At 46.5% G+C, this 23,655-nt stretch overlaps 2 protein-coding genes across 2 annotated transcripts; one reads left to right on the top strand and one right to left on the bottom strand.

The window, feature by feature from the left end:
* Window positions 1–267: 267 nt before the first annotated feature.
* On the top strand, window positions 268–5,434 carry LOC125538092 (Nuclear transport factor 2 (NTF2) family protein with RNA binding (RRM-RBD-RNP motifs) domain-containing protein). Its single transcript, XM_048701393.2, has 9 exons — window positions 268–511; window positions 606–746; window positions 855–1,203; window positions 1,293–1,528; window positions 2,044–2,206; window positions 2,290–2,411; window positions 2,505–2,570; window positions 4,209–4,275; window positions 4,952–5,434. Exons 1-9 carry the CDS (start codon window positions 428–430, stop codon window positions 5,194–5,196), a joined length of 1,473 nt encoding a protein of 490 aa, XP_048557350.1. The 5' UTR covers window positions 268–427; the 3' UTR covers window positions 5,197–5,434.
* A 732-nt stretch (window positions 5,435–6,166) lies between these two features.
* On the bottom strand, window positions 6,167–8,828 carry LOC125538093 (Oxidoreductase, zinc-binding dehydrogenase family protein). The gene is made up of 4 exons (XM_048701394.2): window positions 8,580–8,828; window positions 7,548–7,689; window positions 7,143–7,234; window positions 6,167–6,996 (listed from the first exon to the last, which is right to left on the bottom strand). The coding sequence occupies exons 1-4, from the start codon at window positions 8,658–8,660 to the stop codon at window positions 6,304–6,306; spliced, it is 1,008 nt and encodes a 335-aa protein (XP_048557351.2). The 5' UTR covers window positions 8,661–8,828; the 3' UTR covers window positions 6,167–6,303.
* Between the last annotated feature and the right edge of the window lie 14,827 nt (window positions 8,829–23,655).

Genomic DNA, 23,655 nt, shown 5'->3' with positions numbered 1-23,655 from the left:
TTACACCGGTGTGGCGTGCGTGAGATCAGATCACCATCTCATCGCATCGCATCGCGGCAACCGAAAGCACGTCCGCGTCCAGCCGTAGCGGCCGGCTGGATCAGTGTCACTGGCCGAAGCCGAAACCCCAAATGGGCAAAAACCAGTGGGGAGAACACACGCACTCCCGCTCCGTCCCATCGCGGCCGTCGAATCTCCCACGCAACGGCCGCGGGCTCGCCCCCGCGCCTGCAGCCCTGGCCTCACCCCACTCGACCCTCCACCACTCTCCCATTCCCGTATAACCCCCCGCAGCCGCCGCCGCTCCTCCCCCTCTCTTCCTCCCTTGGCCAAATTTTGCGGGAAACGCGACGCCACCCGGAGAAACCCTCCTCCCGCACCTCGCCTCCCCCCTGCCAAAACCCTCGCCCCTCCTCCTCCTCCTACGATGGCCGCGCCGACGCCTCCGCCCGCCGCCGCCCCCGCCCCCGCCCCCGCCGCGGCGCCAGGACCGACGCCGCCGGCGCAAGTGGTAAGCTGGCGACTCTCCCTGCCTCCCGATCCGTCCGTTGCCGAGCTGACTCGATCTGCCCTGACCCGATTCGTGTACGGTCTTCGTCTTCCAGGTGGGCAACGCCTTCGTGCAGCAGTACTACAACATCCTCCACCAGTCCCCGGAGCTCGTCTTCCGCTTCTACCAGGAGGCCAGCCGCATCGGCCGCCCCGCCACCACCGGCGCCGACATGGACACCGTCACCACCATGGAGGTACCGCTCACTCCCCGTCCGTTGTTCCCTCGGTTCAGATCTGGGCATCTGGGGGCCTTAGAATGTTGGTAGACTTTCTCAGCGGTTCTGAATGGTTTCTTCTTGCAGGCGATTAACGAGAAGATCATGTCCATGGACATCGCGCGGGCGGAGATCAGGGGGGTGGACGCGCAGGAGTCGCTATGTGGCGGTGTGACCGTGCTCGTCACGGGCCACCTCACAGGGAAGGACGACGTCTGCCGCGAGTTCGCGCAGTCCTTCTTCCTTGCGCCGCAGGAGAAGGGTTACTTCGTGCTCAACGACATACTACGTTATGTCGGGCAGGGTGAGGCCGACCCGTCATTGCCGCCACCTCAGCAGCAGCCGCCGGCACCGGAGTTGGATGCAGTGGTTGCCCCTGCTGCCGCCCTGGCAAATGGTACTGTTGCCCTTGTGGAGAGTGTGCCTCGCGAGCAGGGTGCGTTGTGTGTAACATCTTGATCTATATTTTTATTTACTTGTGAACCACGTGATCCTTTGTTAAATTGCACATTGTCCTGTTTGTAGAGGCTTCGCCGCAGCCGGAGCCAGATCTCTCTGAGTCTGTTCCTCATACCAACGAGGATGAGGATCCCAAGGAGGAGGTTTACAACCCACCGAATGACGTGGAAGTGCCTGTTGTGGAGGAAACACCGGTTCCTGAGGTCATAGATGAAGTGCCAAATAATGTAGCAGCCTCCATACCGGTTTCGGCTCCCCCTGTACCACATGAGGAGGCCCCTAAGAAGTCGTACGCTTCAATTGTAGGTTTTGGATAACTGTTATTTTTCATCTAAATCATCTATTTCTGACATTTAAATTGTGTATATTACTATATTTCTTAGTCTCTAAATCTGAGCATAAATGAAAAGATATAACTGTCAGTCCTTTACAGGTTCTGCATATATTGAAATCTTGCGTGAAGATGTTTAATCAGTAGTTAAATTTTTATGGGGTTTTAATGCTTTATTAAAATCTGGAGAGTAAATGTTTACATGAAGCTTCTATGGTCTCACTTTTAAGGTTATTGTTGTTGCTTAACTGATTCTGGAATGAAAATACTACAGAGCACAATAAATATTAGTGAGCTTTCTTACTTTTATCTTTTGCCGGGGAATATGAATGGAAATACATGTTATATGTCCATCACTGTTGTCTATCTAGTGCCTTTGGTTGAGGAATTGTTTGAAGCTTGTTGATGTTGTGGATGATATGTACGTTCGCTTATGAATTCACCTTTTGAGATTCTCATTACCTTTGCATTATTGTTTTGCTCCAGGTCAAAGTCATGAAAGCAGTTCTGCCACCAAATTCCGCAGTTCCTTACAGGCCTGCACCACCAAAACCGGAGAAGCAAGCTCCTGCTCCTGCCCTGTCTGTGGCTGTTGATCCTCCAACTTTCAGTCCTAATCCTGAGAGCAGCAACATTCAAGACCCAGAAGGTATTATCTAAATCCAATATTGCATTGAAAACCTTCTTAGTACACTAGCATCTGACAGAAATACTTGACAATATTTTTTGAAGTTGATGCGCTTGCGGTGTATGTCAAAAATCTGCCCTTACATGCCACACCTAGCCAATTAGAAGAGGAGTTCAAAAGATTTGGTACTATTAAACATGATGGTATCCAAGTTAGAAGCCACAAGGTGCATTTTCTTCTCTCAACATGATGATGAGTTTTTCTTTTTCAGTAAAATAACTTGTAATATCTTCTCTTGTATTATCAATTGAAAACACAGATTCAAGGGTTCTGCTATGGCTTCATAGAGTTTGAGGATGCCAGCTCAGTTCAAAGTGCACTAGCGGTAATTTCAGTCTACCTACTAAATCATCAGCTTGCTCTCTGTTATTGCAGGACGCTTTCCAATTTTTATTCTAGTTACATAATCTGTGTGTAGTTAATGGGAATGCCTGTAGTGAGTTTGTTTTGGATGATGTAGATCAGTAGATGTGTGTTTAACCATACAAGCATGAGCATAGCAGTCTTTTACTTCTCTTTTTTTCCTTCTACATGCCTGTTGCCTTGAAACTCTTTTTTAAACTTCGTCTTACCTAAACTACTAAAAACAAAGCAAGTTCATTGTGTTTATGTACTTGATTGTTGCTGCCTTTGATTTCTGGTCCAAATGATCATGGAAAATGGAGAGCAGCAGGAAGTATATTAGATTGGTGTTGCCTTTGATTTCCCGCCAGGGAAGGACGGATGTATGGAGTTATTGACTAGTGGATAAAGTTTGTATCACCTACTCGTAATATAGACATGCTAGCAGGAATGATGGATGTATACATAGTTAAAAAAGTAGTGCTACAACTTAGTTTGAGAATGTGTGAGTTGGAGATTTTCAAACCCTGTTCTCAATCCCCTAACACATGCATGAGTTGTTCGCTATCTGACTATCTGTAGAGAATGTTATTCCATGCTCTTTGGTGTTCAATTTACAAGGTCTTGAGGAATGTATCTTGTTTTCTTTTGTTCGATAATTATTTCTAGTCATATGCTACTATGTGACTTGACATTTAATTGTTGCTTCCACTTGTTCTCGCACTCTCTTAATCCTAGATCTTGTTTGGTTCGTAGTTTTGATGACTTGAGTCTGTTACATATGTTTGTTCAGTTGGGCTATAAACGGATACCATGTAATTGGATAACACCTCTATTTACGTGTGATTACACCCACCTCATTCTGAAACAGAAAATGCTGCATCGCTCGTCTCTCGTCCTGCACCCCAATCCCCTTTCCCCTCCGTCACATATCCCACTCACCGCATCCCTTATACCTGGATCTCTTCCTCTGTCCTCTTTTCCGCCAAGCAGCAGCGACATCGTCGCTCCATATGAGAAGCACTAACATGGAAAGAGCAGCGTCGACCGCTGATATTCGTTACTGTGAGGACGCCTGCATGAACTTGAATGGCTATGAACGAACTGGGTTGTGCCATGGTGGTGGGAGGAGGCCATGGAGCTGGCATTGCTGTAGATGCGGTGGATCAGCCGAGGGTGCAGGTTTTTGGTTGCTTCGATTCCGTTCTTCTGTGCTGCTGGCTTGGTCATTTTTTGTTATTTGTGAGATTGATGCTGGATCAATCGGACTTCTTTTATTGATTGGGTTGGTTAAATCAATGCCAGATCTATCTTCTTCTTCTTTTGTTGCATCTTACCCAACAGAGCATACCAGAGACAAGATAAGAATTGATTATGTTACAGTCCGTGGCTGAAGCCAAACAAGTTTCCTATTTTGGTCATGCCGTTTACATTGCCGGAGTAATCCGATTCCAATTAAGTTTACACTGCTTATTTTGGACCACACATGTTCCTGGATTGTTAGTTGTGCTTCTGATTTTATTTTCTTCTCTTAAAGAATCAACTTCCATGACTGCCCATATCAATTTCATAAGCTCCATACTTGCTTTTTTATTTTATCTGATTAACTCTTATTCTGAAGGCTTCTCCTGTGACGATTGATGACCGACCATGCCACGTCGAAGAAAAAAGAACTCCTGGTTCACGTGGTATGTTTCTGAAAGTTCAAACTCAACCCTGACTGTAAGAATGTACAAGGTTTTGGTCTTTTGGGAGAAATTCCATATATACATATATATATATATATATCTGTTGTGATGTAGGATATGCTTGAAGTTTCAATGTTTGACATGTATATATATATATCTACTCCCTCCGTTCCTAAATATAAGTCTTTGTAGAGATTCCACGATGAACCACATACGGATGTATATAGATGCATTTTAGAGTGTAGATTCACTCATTTTGCTCCGTATGTGGTCCATAGTGGAATCTTTCCAAAGACTTATATTTAGGAACGGAGGGAGTATATATTTGGCTCACATGTATTATTATTAGCACTTCCATTTTTCCAGTTTGAATTAAATATTATTCCAGCCCACTGCTTGCCACTTTGCATTTTGGTATTCTGCATATTTTTGTGTGCATTGTGAACAAATTACAATTTCTGAGATGAACATGAAGCACATATATCTAATTGCTGAATTATTTTAATGCACATGTGGCTAAAACCTAAACTGAAGCACCCACCCTTGCTTGTACATAATCTACTTTTATTTGAAATATGACAAACTACATTTTCTGTATTGCTTGAAAAACTAATGACGGGTGTCTGCCATTTTTCTTCAGTTGATTGATACATGTGCTATTTTCTTCTGGCTTCAGGTAGTAGCAGGGGAAGGTTTCCACCGGGTAGAGGTGGTAATTTCCGAGGTGAAGGCATGAGAGGCCGTGGTAGTTACCCTGGAGGGAGAGGCTATGGAAGGGGCGAGTACAACAACTATCGATCTGATTTTGGAGGCAGAGGCGGTGGTAGAGGCGGCTCAGGTCGTGGAGGTGATGTTGGCTACCAGCGGGTTGATCACTCTGGCACCGGTGGGCGTGGTGGTGCCCGGGCAGCTGCAAAGTGAGTTTGGTAGCTATGCGTTGGTAGAAGTTTGCTATTTCATTGTCGTTGAACGTACTAAGATTCACAAAAATGGTGTGTCGTGAGCTGGGTTCATGTGCGGTCGTTGTCAGCGTATTCAGGTCATAAATTGATGCTCTCCTTGTTTTGTGGCAAGGAAAGCAATGGTGATATTGGTTACTAATTGTAGAATATTACAATCTATTCAGATGCAGTCCTAGTAAGTTTTGGCATTCTTTTGAGCTGATGCGTTGTTGGATTTTCTTTACATATTATGTTAAGATTCGAACATCAGTATTTTTTAGCATGGCAAATTATGCTGTTGTGTGGATGGCAATTTTTTAAAGCAAGCATGGCACGCAATGCTTGCTTTAAAAAATTGTCATCCCACAACATAACTTGATAAAAAAGTTTGATTTGCCACAATCTAAAATCTGATGTCATATTTTTAGCCTTTTTGATTATTTATAAACTAGGTCACCTGATTCGCACAAGACGGAGTACAGTAGTTTACTCCGTATCCTCACGAGCTTGATTTGCTGTGCAAGTCAACTTCAGTTTTTATTAACTGGTTGGGTAATTGTTTAGAGTTGCTCAAAATTAGTACACCAAACCTCTTTTTATGGGAATGACTAAAAGGCATCACAGTCCCTGTGCGTTAGAATTGAACTTCCTAATTTGGTCTGCTATATTCAAGAGACGCCCTACGCCCCTACTGTTCTGCTTTGGGCTCTCAGTATGTGATTTGTTCTTCTGCAGAGGTTAATGGTTCTTTGTTTGGATCGAGAAAAACTGAAGGTGATTCTGAATTCTGGCCAACAGATGACCACTGCAGCACTTTGTGGTGGTTGCACAAAGCATCAGCAAAGAGCGAACTGTATTTTTGACAGCACAATGCTATTGTTTACCGATAGCCATACAGTTTTTTGCAACTCATAGTTCTCAATACCCTTTTAATAATATACTGTAAGATATAATATAATATAAACTGAATAAACGAACCATCACCCAATAAACAAACGCACAAGTGACTAGTCTGTATGATTACATCTAAGTATTCACGTCCACCGTCTGTATGCAAGTCCTTAATACTAGGAAGCATTGACGACGATCAGCTCTCCATCTCAACGACAATCTTACCAGTGGCATGGCCATCGATACTGCTCTGCCACGCCTTGTCTGCCTCGCTCAACGGGAACTTCGAGTCGACCACCGTCTTCAGCTTGCCTTCCTTGAGCAACCCAACCAAGAACTCCAGGTCCGCCTTGTTGGGCGACAGGAGCAGGGGCACCAAGCGCTTCTTGGAAAATGTCATCCTGTGCAGCGCAGATGTGAGGATGGCCGAGAAGTTGGGGGTGATATCGATCACTCGCCCGGCATCACTGAGCAATGGCTGGAAAGACGACCAGCTGACACCGACGGTGCAGTGAACCACGCCGTCGTACTTCCTGCCGGAGGGACTCTGCAGGCTCGCCCCCTCTGGGGTCCTGTAGTCCATCACCTCGTCTGCGCCCAAGCTCTTCACAAGATCCATGTTGCGTGCGCCGCAGGTGGCGGTAACATGAAGGTTCGCTAGCTTTGCAAGCTGCACCGCGTACAGGCCTACGCCGCCAGAGGCAGCGGTGACCAACACGTTTAATGGCTTGCCGGTGCCGTCAAACTTGGCACCAATGGACCTCAGTGCCTGGAGCGCAGTGCCTGCAGCAATGGGAAGCCCAGCACCCTCAGCTGCAGAAACCTCAGCTGGCCTTTTGACGGTCAGGTTTGCGGATGCTACAGCATACTCTGCCAGTCCACCTCCGTTCTGTAACAGCAAAGACATTGTCACATTAACGAGCTTACAGCAATATTGTTTCTTTTAAAGAAGCGGATTTGTTCTGAAATCATCTTCTTTCTAAGTATGAAGATGACAAACATGGAAATATGTTGTCATGAGTGAAGTTCACTCACAAAAGAGTTCAACATGGCGACGACTTGATCACCCGCTGTGAGACCTTTCACTCCAGGACCAACATCAACAACTACTCCTGCAACATCAGTCACTGCAAGAAAAGGAGCAGTAGAGAAGAGATGCATCTATCAGCAAGTTGTTTCATGAATTGACCAACACACACAGACACACACACATATATGCTATCTTTATCATAAGCTGATTATCAGATAAGAGACATCCTGGATAGTTGTTAAAGGTGAAGAACAAAATAACATAGCAAGACTGACATGATCAAATAACGTTCTCATAACTACGCTTGGTGCTATTTTGCTCTCTATACATAGGAAGCCTCCAAACAGAATCCATGGTTGATAGAAAATGGCTAGCATCCATGCAGTGGCACTATGAATGAGGATAGTTACCTGGGATAAAAGGCAGTCTACGAGGCAGCAGAGGCCTCAAGTCCCCTTTCTGTATCTTCCAGTCAACTGGGTTGATGGTTGCAGCTTGCAGTTTCAGCAGGACCTCATTCTTCTTTGCAGAAGGGACGGGGACTTCTACATGCTGCATTAGAGAGATGTCAGAATCACAGGTTTATAGGTTCTACTGGTTCATCTTCATGGAAGAAGGAAATATTATGTTTACTGTTCTCCTTTGTTTTTTTTAAAACAAACTAATTTGATTTGTTTGTTAATTAATTAAGCAGTATAAGCATCAAGCTGTCAGGCAGATCTCTAGTCTAAAATAGGGTTCTTGTGAAAAGAATCCCCTGTCGACCGATTGACTCACAATCAGAGCTCACACAACTGACTTGGTCATCTCAATCATCTCCGGTGCTTTTCCAATCATCTAACACCAGACATGTGCAACTTTCAAATAATAAATTTCCGACTGACTCGTCATCGGAATATGTTTGGGATCCAGGGGTGCTGACTCATGGGTCACAATACAAAAACTATTGTGCAGTGCTTTTCCGAGCATCCCACAGCAGGTATGTGCGACCTATTTAACTAATTCCACTGTAACACATCTTAACCACTCCTAAAGCCAAGTAGACACGAGAAAGAGAGAATATATCAATCTAGCTAGTGTAACACATCACCACCATAGAAACCACTAAAATACTCAATAGCCCATCACAAATTATACAGCAAAAGCCGCTAGAGCAAAGTTCTATTACTTGAGTAAGCTAGCTAGCTTCTTGACCACTTGTCTTGCCATGAAAAACAATTCAAAAGAAAGGATTCAGGTGAACTGACTGCGATCTCCACCACCAAGGGGTTCCCTGGAAAAAACTAACATATATACTCTAATACTTTGTACTAACTGTAGTCAATTAACCAGTGAATCGGCCAAATCATCCTTAGCACCAACCGTACCAATCTCGCGCGCCGACCAGAACACAAAGCATACTAAAAAGCTTCGACCCGCTACCGCGAATAGTAACTCTTTACCTTGAGGCCGGCGGCGCCTCCGCCGCAGGCGTCGTACTGCACGGCCCGCATCGTTGCCGGCGTCGTGGTTGGGGTGGCCATGGGATGGGGGAAACAAGAGAGCGCACGGAGGGGAAGGAGCCTCGTGAGTATCGTGGGGGCGGCTGTTTGCGTGTGCTTAGCCGATGCGTGGCCGGAGATGCTCAGGGGTTGGGTTGGTTGGCTCTCTGGTTCTTGGGGTACACGTCCTGTGTCTCTCTGGGGCCTGGGCTGAGATCTATATACGCACGCCGACGCGAGGAATCCTGGGTTATGACGCGTGGGCCCACCCCGTCGGCGAGTGTGGGCCGCAATATCGGGGTTGGTTCTAGAAGGCCCGCTGATGTGTGTGCGGCGGGGGCGCGGGACACACGGCGATCGTGACTGGGCTGACACGGTTCATAGCGCCGTAGCCGATGATGTTGGCTCGTTTGGTCCCGCACGGAGCGTTCCCGCGCCCGGCCGCGTGACGCCACCGCCGACGATGGTCGCCTCGCCTGGCCTGTGCGAAGGCCGCATGCGTCTTGTCTGGTGCCAGGCCGCGCACCTCCACGGCGTGGGAACGCGGTCTTTGCGTGCCTGATCGTGTATCTGTCGGCAAATTCGGAACGGCCCTCCAGCCCAGGTACTTCCGCCATCTGCACCAGCCAACCTTCCACGGGGGACATGCGCAAGCTTCTGTATTTTGCTTAAACATGCTCGTGCGTTGCAATGAAGAGAGAAAAATATATACTAGATTGCTCAATTTTTAAAGAGTGTCTGATTAAACGATCATTGATTCTACTTCAAATGTTTCAATCAAGGACAACGCTAACGTCCACATGTGTGGTGGGAGTCAAACCCATCCACACGTCCTATAACACACAGACTGCGCCATGTCACCGCATGCATGCATGTGAGAATCTTTTTAGATTTTCAGTTTTTAAAATGTTTCATCTGTTAAATGAATAATCCGATTGAAAATCCGTTTGCACCATTAAATTCCCCGCGACGAGATCTTCGAAACTAAATCTCATATCAATATATTTTGATGATTTTTTTAGATTAAAAGTTGTCATGTCTATTGCACATGAATTGCCATGATGTTTATACTGAAGTTGCCATGATATGTTTCAGCTATTTCCTTCTACATTGGAAAATGAATTTTGACATATTATAAGTCGGGAATTAAGAAACTAGACTTGCCATGAACTATAAACTAAAGTTGCCATGATACACACACTTAAAATTGCCATGATTCATACAAAAAATAATTTTGATGGTCAAACTACTGGAATTGCCATCAACAAAAAACTAAAATTTCCATGCTATACAAACTAAAATTGTCACATGGCAACTTTAGTTTAAGCACTATGACAACTATAGTGTAAACATCACCGAAACTTTTGGACAAAAAAAATCATCAAAACATATCAACATGAGATCTAGTTTTGAAGATCTCATCAAGACCGATTTAATGGCGAAAACGGATTTTTAATTTGATTTTCAATTAAGAGATAAAACATTTTTAGCTGAAAAACAAAAAGATTCCTGCTGATGTCATCTGTTCATACGTGGCAAAATGAGTGGTGATGAAGGCGTGCGAGCGATGTGCAAGATACCACACGTGTGGACGTTAGTTTTTTCGTTCAATCAAATACATTTACAAGTTTGGCAGAAATTTTGTTCAAATAAATGTTTAGCAAAGTCAAACAATGCATATAATACCAAAATCTTAATGTACTACTATAACTATTGATAAAACTATTCACTGGATTAAATTGCACCTAGTCTTGGACCACAACTGTCCTCAAGCTTGAGAAATGCCTTTGCTACTGTCCGGTGCATAAAAATATTAATGCGGTCCTGACATAGGTACCCTCTACATAAACATCTACCTAACATGCCGTGTGGGTGTAAAGTTGTCGCATGGTTATCATCTGTTAAAAAGGGAGCAAGAAACATGAGTGTAAAATAAATTGAGCAACGAGTGTTCAAACCTCATATCCCAGTTGGACGGGATGTGCATACCTTAGACTACGCTACCTGGTACAAAGTTTGCATAACAACGCTCTTTCCAGTTCTACAAAAAGCAAAACATTCAAAATAATGCATATCTGACTTTGAGTCCAACAACATTAGCATATGCCTTTGTGTGCTGAAGCCCCTCTTTATGAGTGTGATTGAAAGTATTACCTTCAGCACTACAGTTTATCCAGATTCAGGCATATGTATTTTGCACTCTCTACCTCCAGGTCCAATGTGCATCGCCAAAGCATCGGTCAGTTTGTTATGAGTATAGTTAAAAGGGCCAATAGTTGTGTAGAATTTCCACTGAATTCATCTTAAACTGAAGCGTCCTGATACTAATTTAGAGGGCACTTTGTCCTAAACATATTAATTATTTGTACATTCAGTGCTTACATATATATAACTTGGAGTCAATGTTGTTCTTTTATTCTCTCCCAACCGCATGTACATCAAGTTGGCTTCTTATGCATGAGCTGTACAGATATATAATCTGTTTCACCCTTTTTGAACCGGATTTCAGCAAAATGAGATGAGCTTATTGTTGGAGAATGTAACATGCAATTTCAAAAAAAATTCTACGCTCACGCAAGATCTATCCAGAAGATGCATAACAACGAGAGGGGAAGAGTGTGTCCACGTACCCTCGTAGACCGAAAGCGAAAGCGTTTGACAATGCGGTTGATGTAGTTGAACTTCTTCTCGTTCCGACCGATCAAGTACAGAACGTACGACACCTCTGAGTTTTCCACACGTTCAGCTCGATGACCTCCCTTAAACTCTTGACCCAGCAAAGTGTCGAGGGAGAGTTCCGTCAGCACGACGGCGTGGTCACGGTGATGATGAAGTGATCCGTGCAGGGCTTCGCCTAAGCACTACGTGAATATGACGGAGGCGTAAACTATGAAGGGGGCGCCACACACGGCTAACAATGTTTGTTGTGTGTTCTAGCGGTGCCCCCTCCACATATATATTGGTTGGAGGGGAGGAGAGGCAGTGTGACGCCCGGATAGTTACACTATAGTAACCCTCTGCTAATGATGTCACGTCACCTCGATTACTGTTGCTAATCTCGTGTTAATTTAAAAACGATTCAAATTCAAATTTAAAATAAAGACAAACAACAAAAGTTTTCAAACTTTAAAACAAAAATGTTCGAGTTGTGCCAAATAATGCAAAGATAATTGTGGTGAAGAAACCCCACTTTTATAAAATCTTTAAAATACTCTAAAATAAATAAAACAGTAGCAAAACAAATAATAAAAATACCTTTTATAATTAATAATATGATAAACTATTCTATTTAGGGACTAAACTTTTTATGGTAGTGGGTTTAGTGGTAGGACTAATTTAGGGGTCATTTTTGTACTTTACAAAACTAAAATAAAGGAGGAACAAAATAAAACAGTAAAGTAAAAATAAATAGAAAAGAAAAAGACAAACATAAATAAAACAATGAAAAGAAGAAAACTCCCCTGGCCATATGGGCCAAACAGCCCAGCCGGCTAGCCCACTAGTCCTGTCGGCCACCCTCACTCCCTTAACACCCACACCCACTGAAACCCTAGCCCACGACCGCGCAAAACCCCCACCCCCGATCTCTCTCTCACCCGCCCTCCTAATCCAGATCGGATCGAGCGCCTTGCCCCTGTGCCCCTCGCCGACGCCCCGTCGCTTGTCGCCGACCATCGCCGCTGGGCTCCGTCACCGGTCGCCGCCCCACCGCGCCTCCGTCCTCCCCCGCGACGCCACCTCGCCGGAGCCGCCCCACTATCTTCGCCGGCGTCGCCAAGCCCCGCCCCGCGTCGGACGCAACCTCGACCTCCTCCTCGTCGGACCTCGTGTCCTCGTCCTCTTCCCCGCCGGCCGCCAGCAAGCCTTGGCGCCCCCTCTCCCCATCAACGCTAGGGAGGCCCGGGGCCTCCCCCTTTCTCTGCCTCACGCCTCGCTCGCCCCGCCTCTGCCTCTCAATTTATTGATTCGACACAAGGGGAGTCAAAGAATACACTCAAGTATTAGCAGCTGAGTTGTCAATTCAACCACACCCCGCCGCCAGCGCCCAGCTTGCCCGCCGCCTCCCAGACCGCTCGCCGCCCGCGCAACCCTCCCACTGCGGAGCTGCTGCTGCTACTGCCGCGCTGCGCTGCCGCCCTCTCGTCGTGCCATGCCGCCGGGGCCGCCGCTGCAGGGGCCGTGCCCTGCTCCCCCTCCCTGGCGTGCTTGTGTTGGCCGCCGGCGCCTCCCTTGCAAGCCGCCATGCACGCTAGCCCAGCCATGGCCGGCTGGGGCCTTTGACCAGTGGCCCGTTCCCCCTGTTTTGGATTAGTGGGGATAACCCCCAGATTAGATTAAGTGCTAAGCCCCCTTGTGATTATGACTAGTGGGGCCCGCCCCCTGTTAGAACAAAAAAATATTTCAAAATAACTAAATATTATTAATGATTAACTTATTAATTTAATAATTAATTAACTTAATTAATATTGCTTAGTTAACTAATTAACTACCTCACTAGTTTAATCAGTCAATGAAAAGGAGGCCCCACCCTCCTGTTGACCAGTCAAAGTTTGACTGGTCAACTGGGTCCACTGGCCCACATGTCAGCCTTTGTGTACATTCTGCGTACACAGGGCTGGGTACCCATAGCATTTTGTCTATTAATTTTGAAATACAAATAATTTGGGAAAATGGATTAAATCTTTGAAAAATCATATAAAATAAACCGTAGCTCGGATGGAAAAACTTTGTACATGAAAGTTGCTCAGAACAACGAGACGAATCCGGATACATAGCCTGTTTGTCCGCCACGCATCCCTAGCATAGCAAACACGCAACTTTCCCCCTCCGGTTCATCTGTCCGAAAACACGAAACACCGGGAATACTTTCCCGGATGTTTTCCCCCTTCACCGGCACCACCTCGTATCGCGTTAGGGCACACCTAGCATCACGCTTTGTCATGTCATGCATCGTCATGCATTTGTTTGCATTATATTTATTGTTTCTTCCCCCTCTTCTATCGCTAGACATCGAGACCGACGCCGCTGCTACCCAGTACGACTACGCTGTTGATGACCCCTCTCTCTTGCCAGAGCAACCAGGCAAGCCCCCCCTTGATCACCAGATATCGCCTACTCTACTCTCTATACTGCTTGCATTAGAGTAGTGTAGCATGTTACTACTTCTAGTTAATCCTATCCTGATGCATAGCCTGTCCTTGCTACTACTGTTGTTACCTTTACCTGCAATCCTAATGCTTAGTATAGGATGCTAGTTTACCATCAGTGGCCCTACATTCTTGTCTGTCTGTCATGCTATACTATCGGGCCGTGATCACTTGGGAGGTGGTCACGGGTATATACTTATACATAATATATGATACTTGTGGCGATTAAAGTCGGGTCGGCTCGTAGGAGTACCCGCGAGTGATTCCGATGTTGGGGGCTGAAGGGGCAGCTGGCTCCATCCCGGTAGAGGTGGGCCTGAGTTCCCGCAGGCCCCTGACTGTTACTTTGTAGCGGAGCGACAGGGCAGGTTGAGACCACCTAGGAGAGAGGTGGGCCTGGCCCTGGTCGGTGTCCGTGGTTATTTCAGAATAACACGCTTAACGAGATCTTGGTATTTGATCTGAGTCTGGCTACTGGCCTATACGAACTAACCATCTACGTGGGGACAATTATGGGCACTCGACGTCGTGGTATCAGCCGAAGCCTTCGTGACGTCAGCGATTGAGTGGCGCGCGCCGGGTTGGACCGCGTAATGCAACTTCCTTTGTAATGGAGGTTGCTAGGTCTGCTCACCAGCTGCATACGCAACATGCAGGTGTGCAATGGGCGATGGGCCCAGACCCCTGCGCCATAGGGTTTAGACCGGCGTGCTGACCTCTCTGTTGTGCCTAGGTAGGGCTACGACGTGTTGATCTTCCGAGGCCGGGCATGACCCAGAAAAGTGTGTCCGGCCAAATGGGATCGAGCTTGTTGGGTTATGTGGTGCACCCCTGCAGGGAAGTTAAACTATTCGAATAGCCGTGATCTTCGGTAACAGGACGACTTGGAGTTGTACCTTGACCTTATGACAACTAGAACCGGATACTTAATAAAACACACCCTTCCAAGTGCCAGATACAACCGGTGATCGCTCTCTCACAGGGCGATGAGGGGAGGATCATCGGTTAGGTTTATGCTACACGATGCTACTTGGTGAACTTACCATCTACTCTCTTCTCCTGCTGCAAGATGGAGGTTACCAGAAGCGTAGTCTTCGAAAGGACTAGTTATCCCCCTCTTATTCCGGCATTCTGCAGTTCAGTCCACATATGATACCCTTAATCCATTTGATACCAATGCATACATATGTAGTGTAGCTCCTTGCTTGCGAGTACTTTGGATGAGTACTCACGGTTGCTTTTCTCCCCCTTTTCCCCCTTCCTATACTCGGGAGGTGCCTACTACTACGTGCAGCCCGCTGACAATGACCAGGAGTAGTTTAGGAGGATCCCAGGCAGGAGGCCCGCGCCTCTTTCGATCTGTATCCCGGTTTGTGCTAGCCTTCTTAAGGCAAACTTGTTTACTTATGTCTGTACCCAGATATTGTTGCTTCCGCTGACTCGTCTATGACCGAGCTCTTGTATTCAAGCCCTCGAGGCCCCTGGCTTGTAATATGATGCTTGTATGACTTATTTTATTTGTAGAGTTGTGTTGTGATATCTTCCCGTGAGTCCCTGATCTTGACCGTACACGTTTGCGTGTATGATTAGTGTACAGTCAAATCGGGGGCGTCACAAGTTGGTATCAGAGCCGACTGCCTGTGGGAATCCCCTTTCCAACTCCTTGGCCGAAGTCGAGTCTAGTCATTGAAAAACTTTTACTAACATGGCCGTGTGGCTTACGGGCCCACGTCGCCATTGGGTGGTATTAGGATCTTTTTACTCCTTGTCTATACTCTGGGACTCCGATCTCTCTTCTATTCGGGTTAAATGAATTTTGCTAAATCTAACATTAGGATCTCGTTATCATTTTCACCCGGAGAGCCCCTTATTACTGATGATCGTCTGCTGCACATGAAGACCCTGAAGATACTCTCCGCTGTTGACCCGAGAGCTTGTGTTCATCGTGTTTGCAATTCCCCTTTCACCGTCAACCCTTATGGATAACTACTTGCAGTTGTTATTCTTACATTCATCCCCAGTTGGTCTTGTTATTACAAGATACCCTGAAATACTCGTCATTGTTTCGATAATCATTTGAGCTTACTGCCTTGCTATTCTTTGTCATCTGAATACCCCTATGGATAATTCTCGCACTTATCGAGTATCCGCTCATCCCCCAGTTGTTCATGTGTTTCACAATGGTCTTCGAAGTACTATTCGATCCTCCAAAAATCCTTAGTAGCTTATTGCTCTACAATACTTGTCTGCTTGCATTATGGATGCTTTCCATATGTCTGGCAATATTCGTTAGTATCCTTAGACACTGTCATTTTGATCCTATTGATTCAACATGAGTGTGAATGCACGCAATCATTAGTTGATCCTTTTAAATTATCTTTCCGGCTCAGACGTCATTTTTGAACATGAGCTTGTTCTCGACCAATCTATTTGCCGTCAATTGTACCCTTAGGTCTATTGAACTTATCTGCCCTTGATCAGAGCGTCTGCTTCTGATCCTTCTATTTGGAAATCATAATTCCTTTGATATCTAAGCATCGAATCATTCAGGTGTTCTATAATCTGATGCCCTTGCATCCTTTCTTCAACTGATTGTGTGCCGATGCTCACATCAGCTCTGCTATGGACCGTCAGGTCCTTTATTGGATTATTATTCGACAATGTCCTCCTTATTCAATAACCTTGTGAGCCTTTCCTCGGATACATAATGCTTTTGGTAAATTGTATCCCCTATTTTCTCAACCATGCTCTGTTTTCGAGCTGGTGGTAATTACAGTTGATGCTTGTGGTATATGTTTCCACGTTACCCCGACGGGTTGAACCTATGCTTTTCTTAATCTCTGTGAACCCGAAGGTTTTCACGGGTCATACTCCTCTAGTAATTCACCAGGTAAGTTTTGACACTGAAATCATTTTTATCTAGAGCAGTGAATGAAAGGTTATGCATTGAAGAAGTGGGAGTCGACCTTGAACTTTGTGTTCATGCCCATGGACACAATGTAGATCCTATCATGGTAGCTTCTTGTAATAATAACTAATTCCTTGATATAATATCCTTTGGTATCAGTGAATTGATCCTTTGCAATCGTGGTTCCGACCATATGTTCTTCTTGGATCCCATTTCTCGGACAAGTTGAAGTACTTGTCTTCTGCAAAGCAATACCCCAGTCCAACCTCTACTTTGATTTGTCTTCGAGTATTACCCCCTGGTATCTCGAGATTATCATGGAACTGCATAACTTCCTATGAGTTATTCATCAAGTACTACATTCTCACTGATTACAATTTTTCATGGGCTCTGAGTTATTAAACACTCAAGGACACCGATAACTGAACCGAGTCCACACTCTGATTCAATAACTCTAAGTAATTTTCATTGCTTACGAGTTTAATAATCCTTCAAGTCATTCCTAGCCTGACCGGCTATATCATTATTGTGCTAAAATTTTAACTGTGCTACCTGGTCCTTTTTCCCGGAGCACAAATTTTGACGGTGAGCTAATCTTACGTCGGTCTTCCTCGTCATATCATTTCTCCTTGAATAGCAAACTTGATTTCGAGTTTGTGTCATACCCATGGTTCCAATAACCTTTCGCTTCATCATTCCTTTGACTTGATGTCATCGCCGATCGATTACATCTTCATGAAATCTCTCGACAAATGTGTCGTGATCATCATCAACCTTATGAGCTCTTCTAGATATCAATCGAATTCATGATGAGAAATGCCATCCTTGCCCTTGATGATTTGTGTTATCATCGGCCACTTTGTTGCTTCCCTCCAACACAAACTTGTTCGTGTTTTGTGTTATGCCTTGAGTTCCTTGCTATCCAGCATTTGTCCTTCTTTACCTTGGAATATTATCACCTTTTATGTCAAGAATGTTGTGGGAATTTTACCACCTCTTGAGAATTCTTTATACAGGTAATACTTATCACCATCACCTTTCCTTCTTGGTCCCCGTGTTGGATCTAACCGGGATACCAATAGGTGAACGGTGCTGTTTGGATTCTGCCCTTCTAGCAACCCTATTCCTTTGAAGTTAATGGTCGAACGTTCATTCTTAGAACTATTGATCACTGAATCACCATTCTAACATTTGATCATGCTACCTAAGGCCCTACTTTGGGCACCCTTTTCCACTAATGTTTAAAATGTGTATGTTTTTCCTTGAGCATACATCATTATATCATTTGATCCGACAAATGTTATCTCCTTGTTCACATAACTGTGGGAATCCATCTTTTTGGATACCTCGTTGTATTATCGCTGAGTCCATCAACCACCTCCTCATCCTTTCCTTGGCTTAATGATGAATCCCCTCGTGTATCCAGAGTCTGACCTTTGATTGAAGACCATGCAATGCTATCTCGGAGCATGTCTGTGGTACTCTGATTTTCAACAAGAACATTTGAAGCCCCGTGCTAAATGCTTCTTGCTCTATTGTCCAAACACCGTTGTATGGTTAATGTCATGAAATTTTTCTCCCCTTACCTAAAGATTTTTCTACATTATATCCTGTCATGGATAATATGTTCTGCTTGTCCTTGGGAAGAATATACCCTTGAAATATGTGTTTAAACACATTTTCCTTTCCATTGTTTTGTTTAAACCTGATAATCACTTTTCCCTTCCATTCGTTTGTTTAAACCTTATGATCTATATTGTATAAGCAGTTGTACCACTCTGTTAGAAAGACCCTGTTACTTTTGTTGATGGCATTTCGGTAACCACCGATGGACGAGAATCTTGCCTACTGGTCCGCCTCGTTCAACGAGCAGGAAGATGGTTCTCTTCGTCCCTCGCCCTTGGTACGGATGTGTTGCCGACATGACCGACAGACTATCCTCTGACATGCCTTGCTTACATGATTGTGCAAGATGTCACCGACCTTCCTACTTTAACCACATGGTGGGCCCATAACCCACAGTTCCACAGGATCAAAACCTGACTCTCCTGTACACCTTGTTAACAAAGTTATCACTTGCTCTTGGTTTCGTAGGTAATTCGCGAGCCACCTTCCTAGTGCTCTATTCTGGTATCAGACACAATACTCAATCTCGTTGCTTTGGACCCCTTTCGCATGTTGTTTAGGCATCGGACGATTGTCTATCCGCTTGAAACTTCTTATGGTACTTTCTTACTTTGCTCTCGACGTGTCTCATTTGTTCAACTCGAGAGATACTCATGTGTTCATTCTTGGGATACCCCCAGATGATTTTACCTTATAACATCCTATCGTTATAGAGATGCCCCTTACCTATTCGTAAGTACGATGGAGCTCCTCGAAGAAAGGATGACAACTTCATCATGATGCATTGGAATAAAGAATTGAAGACATCAACGAAAGGGATTAACTTCTTCAAGAAGAGCAGCCAAGACCGAGAAGATCCGTTGAAATATCGTAACCAGACCTTTCTCCTTACTCTACCTCTTAAATCTCGGGACGAGATTTCTTGTAGTGGAGGAGAATTGTGACGCCCGAATAGTTACACTACAGTAACCCTCTGCTAATGATGCCACGTCACCTCGATTACTGTTGCTAATCTCGTGTTAGTTCAAAAACGATTCAAATTCAAATTTAAAATAAAGACAAACAACAAAAGTTTTCAAACTTTAAAACAAAAATGTTCGAGTTGTGCCAAATAATGCAAAGGTAATTGTGGTGAAGAAACCCCACGTTTGTAAAATCTTTAAATACTCTAAAATGAATAAAACAGTAGCAAAACAAATAATAAAATACCTTTTATAATTAATAATATGATAAATTATTCTATTTAGGGACTAAACTTTTTATGGTAGTGGGTTTAGTGGTAGGACTAATTTAGGGGTCATTTTTGTACTTTACAAAACTAAAATAAAGGAGGAACAAAATAAAACAGTAAAGTAAAAATAAATAGAAAAGAAAAAGACAAACATAAATAAAATAATGAAAAGAAGAAAACTCCCCTGGCCATATGGGCCAAACAGCCCAGCCGGCTAGCCCACTAGTCCTGCCGGCCCCCTCACTCCCTTAACCCCCACACCCACCGAAACCCTAGCCCACGACCGCGCAAAACCCCCACCCCTCATCTCTCTCTCACCCGCCCTCCTGATCCAGATCGGATCGAGCGCCTCGCTCCTGTGCCCCTCGCCGATGCCCCGTCGCTTGTCGCCGACCACCGCCGCTGGGCTCCGTCACCGGTCGCCGCCCCACCGCGCCTCCGTCCTCCCCCGCGACGCCACCTCGCCGGAGCCGCCCCACCGTCTTCGCCGGCGTCGCCAAGCCCCGCCCCGCGTCGGACGCAACCTCGACCTCCTTCTCGTCGAACCTCGCGTCTTCGTCCTCTTCCCTGTCGGCCGCCAGCAAGCCTCGGCGCCCCCTCTCCCCATCAACGCTGGTGAGGCCCGGGGCCTCTCCCTTTCTCTGCCTCACGCCTCGCTCGCGGTCACCGCACGCTAGACCACCCACGCACGCGCCCGCGGTGAGCACGCGCTCACCGCGCCCAACGCGCCCTCTTCGCCGTGCTCCTCGCGACCAAGTCGTCCTCGCCGTGCACCGCCTCCCCACGTCGCCCACGACGGCCGCGCCCCGCGCCCTTCCTCCACTCGCTGCAGGACCTGCGCCGCGCCCCGTGCGTGACCCACTCCCGCATCGCCCCGCCTCTGCCTCTCTCTGCGCGCTGCCCGCCGCCAGCGCCCAGCTTGCCCGCCGCCTCCCAGACCGCTCACCGCCCGCGCAACCCTCCCACTGCCGAGCTGCTGCTGCTACCGCCGCGCTGCGCTGCCGCCCTCTCGTCGTGCCATGCCACCGGGGCCGCCGCTGCAGGGGCCGTGCCCTGCTCCCCCTCCCCGGCGTGCTTGCGTTGGCCGCCGGCGCCTCCCCTGCGAGCCGCCGTGCACGCTAGCCCAGGCATGGCCGGCTGGGGCCTTTGACCAGTGGCCCGTTCCCCCTGTTTTGGATTAGTGGGGATAACCCCCAGATTAGATTAAGTGCTACACCCCCTTGTGATTATGACTAGTGGGGCCCGCCCCCTGTTAGAACAAAAAAATATTTCAAAATAACTAAATATTATTAATGATTAATTAATTAATTTAATAATTAATTAACTTAATTAATATTGCTTAGTTAACTAATTAACTACCTCACTAGTTTAATCAGTCAATGACAAGGAGGCCCCACCCTCGTGTTGACCAGTCAAAGTTTGACTGGTCAACTGGGTCCACTGGCCCACATGTCAGCCTTTGTGTACATTCTGCGTACACAGGGCTGGGTACCCATAGCATTTTGTCTATTAATTTTGAAATACAAATAATTTGGGAAAATGGATTAAATCTTTGAAAAATCATATAAAATAAACCGTAGCTCGGATGGGAAAACTTTGTACATGAAAGTTGCTCAGAACGACGAGACGAATCCGTATACGCAGCCCCTTCGTTCGCCACGCATCCCTATCATAGCAAACATGCAAATTTCCCCCTCCGGTTCATCTGTCCGAAAACGCGAAACACCGGGAATACTTTCCCGGATGTTTTCCCCCTTCACCGGTACCACCTCATACCGCGTTAGGGCACACCTAGCATCACGCTTTGTCATGTCATGCATCGTCATGCATTTGTTTGTATTATATTTATTGTTTCTTCCCCCTCTTCTCTCGCTAGACATTGAGACCAATGCCGCTGCTACCCAGTACGACTACGGTGTTGACGACCCCTCTCTTGCCAGAGCAACCAGGCAAGCCCCCCTTGATCACCAGATATCGCCTACTCTACTCTCTATACTGCTTGCATTAGAGTAGTGTAGCATGTTACTGCTTCCATTTAATCCTATCCTGATGCATAGCCCGTCCTTGCTACTACTGTTGTTACCTTTACCTGCAATCCTAATGCTTAGTATAGGATGCTAGTTTACCATCAGTGGCCCTACATTCTTGTCTGTCTGCCATGCTATACTATCGGGCCGTGATCACTTGGGAGGTGGTCACGGGTATATACTTATACATAATATATGATACTTGTGGTGATTAAAGTCGGGTCGGCTCGTAGGAGTACCCGCGAGTGATTCTGATGTTGGGGGCTGAAGGGGCAGGTGGCTCCATCCCGGTAGAGGTGGGCCTGAGTTCCCGGGGCCCCCCACTGTTACTTTGTGGCGGAGCGACAGGGTAGGTTGAGACCACCTAGGAGAGAGGTGGGCCTGGCCCTGGTCGGCGTCCGTGGTTATTTCAGAATAACACGCTTAACGAGATCTTGGTATTTGATCTGAGTCTGGCTACTGGCCTATACGCACTAACCATCTACGCGGGGACAGTTATGGGCACTCCACGTCGTGGTATCAGCCGAAGCCTTCATGACGTCAGCGACTGAGCGGCGCGCACCGGGTTGGACCGCATAACGCAACTTCCTTTGTAATGGAGGTTGCTAGGTCTGCTCACCGGCCGCGTACGCAACGTGCAGGTGTGCAATGGGCGATGGGCCCAGACCCCTGCGCCATAGGGTTTAGACTGGCGTGCTGACCTCTCTGTTGTGCCTAGGTAGGGCTGCGACGTGTTGATCTTCCGAGGCCGGGCATGACCCAGAAAAGTGTGTCCGGCCAAATGGGATCGAGCGTGTTGGGTTATGTGGTGCACCCCTGCAGGGAAGTTAAACTATTCGAATAGCCATGATCTTCGGTAACAGGACGACTTGGAGTTGTGCCTTGACCTTATGACAACTAGAACCGGATACTTAATTAAACACACCCTTCCAAGTGCCAGATACAACCGGTGATCGCTCTCTCACAGGGCGACGAGGGGAGGATCATCGGTTAGGTTTATGCTACACGATGCTACTTGGTGAACTTACCATCTACTCTCTTCTCCTGCTACAAGATGGAGGTTACCAGAAGCGTAGTCTTCGAAAGGACTAGTTATCCCCCTCTTATTCCGGCATTCTGCAGTTCAGTCCACATATGATACCCTTAATCCATTTGATACCAATGCATACATATGTAGTGTAGCTCCTTGCTTGCGAGTACTTTGGATGAGTACTCACGGTTGCTTTTCTCCCCCTTTTCCACCTTCCTATACTCGATTGCTGCGACCAGAAGCTGGAGCCCAGGAGCCAGACGCCACCGACGATGACGACTACTACTACTCGGGAGGTGCCTACTACTATGTGCAGCCCGCTGACGATGACCAGGAGTAGTTTAGGAGGATCCCAGGCAGGAGGCCTGCGCCTCTTTCGATCTGTATCCCAGTTTGTGCTAGCCTTCTTAAGGCAAACTTGTTTACTTATGTCTGTACCCAGATATTGTTGCTTCCGCTGACTCTTCTATGATCGAGCTCTTGTATTCGAGCCCTCGAGGCCCCTGGCTTGTAATATGATGCTTGTATGACTTATTTTATTTGTAGAGTTGTGTTGTGATATCTTCCCGTGAGTCCCTGATCTTGATCGTACACGTTTGCGTGTATGATTAGTGTACGGTCAAATCGGGGGCGTCACAGGCAGCCAAGGGGGCGCCCCAAGTAGGAGGAATCCTACTTGGGGTCCTCCCAATTAGGTCTCCCCCATTTCCTATTCCTATTCGGAGTAGGAAGGGAAGAGGGGGAAGGGAGAATCCTATTCCCTTTTCCCTTTCCTTCTTTCCCTTTCCTTTTCCAATTTGGCCAGCCCATATTGGGGGGGGGGAGTACTAGCCCCTTAGTGGTTGGTGTGTTTCCCCTCTTGGCCCATTAGGCCCATATAGCTTGCCGGGGGTTGCCCGGAACCCTATCCGGTGATCCGATATGTACCCGATACCCTCAGAACACTTCCGGTGTCTGAATACTATCATCCTATATATGAATCTTTACCTCTCGACCATTTCGAGACTCCTCGTCATATCCGGGATCTCATATGGGACTCCGAACAACATTCGGTTACAAAATCACATA

Source organism: Triticum urartu, chromosome 2A (genome assembly GCF_056163025.1).
Source record: "Triticum urartu cultivar PI428250 chromosome 2A, HENAU_Tu73, whole genome shotgun sequence".
Lineage (NCBI taxonomy): Eukaryota > Viridiplantae > Streptophyta > Magnoliopsida > Poales > Poaceae > Triticum > Triticum urartu.
This window is presented reverse-complemented; position numbering and strand designations above follow the sequence as displayed.

Coding starts and splice junctions, on each gene's coding strand:
- LOC125538092 (XM_048701393.2), top strand. CDS start 428: ATGGCCGCGCCGACGCCTCCGCCCGCCGCCGCCCCCGCCCCCGCCCCC. Junction 1,204..1,292: donor GAGTGTGCCTCGCGAGCAGG/GTGCGTTGTGTG, acceptor TCCTGTTTGTAG/AGGCTTCGCCGCAGCCGGAG. Junction 4,276..4,951: donor AAGAACTCCTGGTTCACGTG/GTATGTTTCTGA, acceptor TTCTGGCTTCAG/GTAGTAGCAGGGGAAGGTTT.
- LOC125538093 (XM_048701394.2), bottom strand. CDS start 8,660: ATGGCCACCCCAACCACGACGCCGGCAACGATGCGGGCCGTGCAGTAC. Junction 7,690..8,579: donor GAGGCGCCGCCGGCCTCAAG/GTAAAGAGTTAC, acceptor TCTCTAATGCAG/CATGTAGAAGTCCCCGTCCC. Junction 7,235..7,547: donor TAGACTGCCTTTTATCCCAG/GTAACTATCCTC, acceptor CTTTTCTTGCAG/TGACTGATGTTGCAGGAGTA.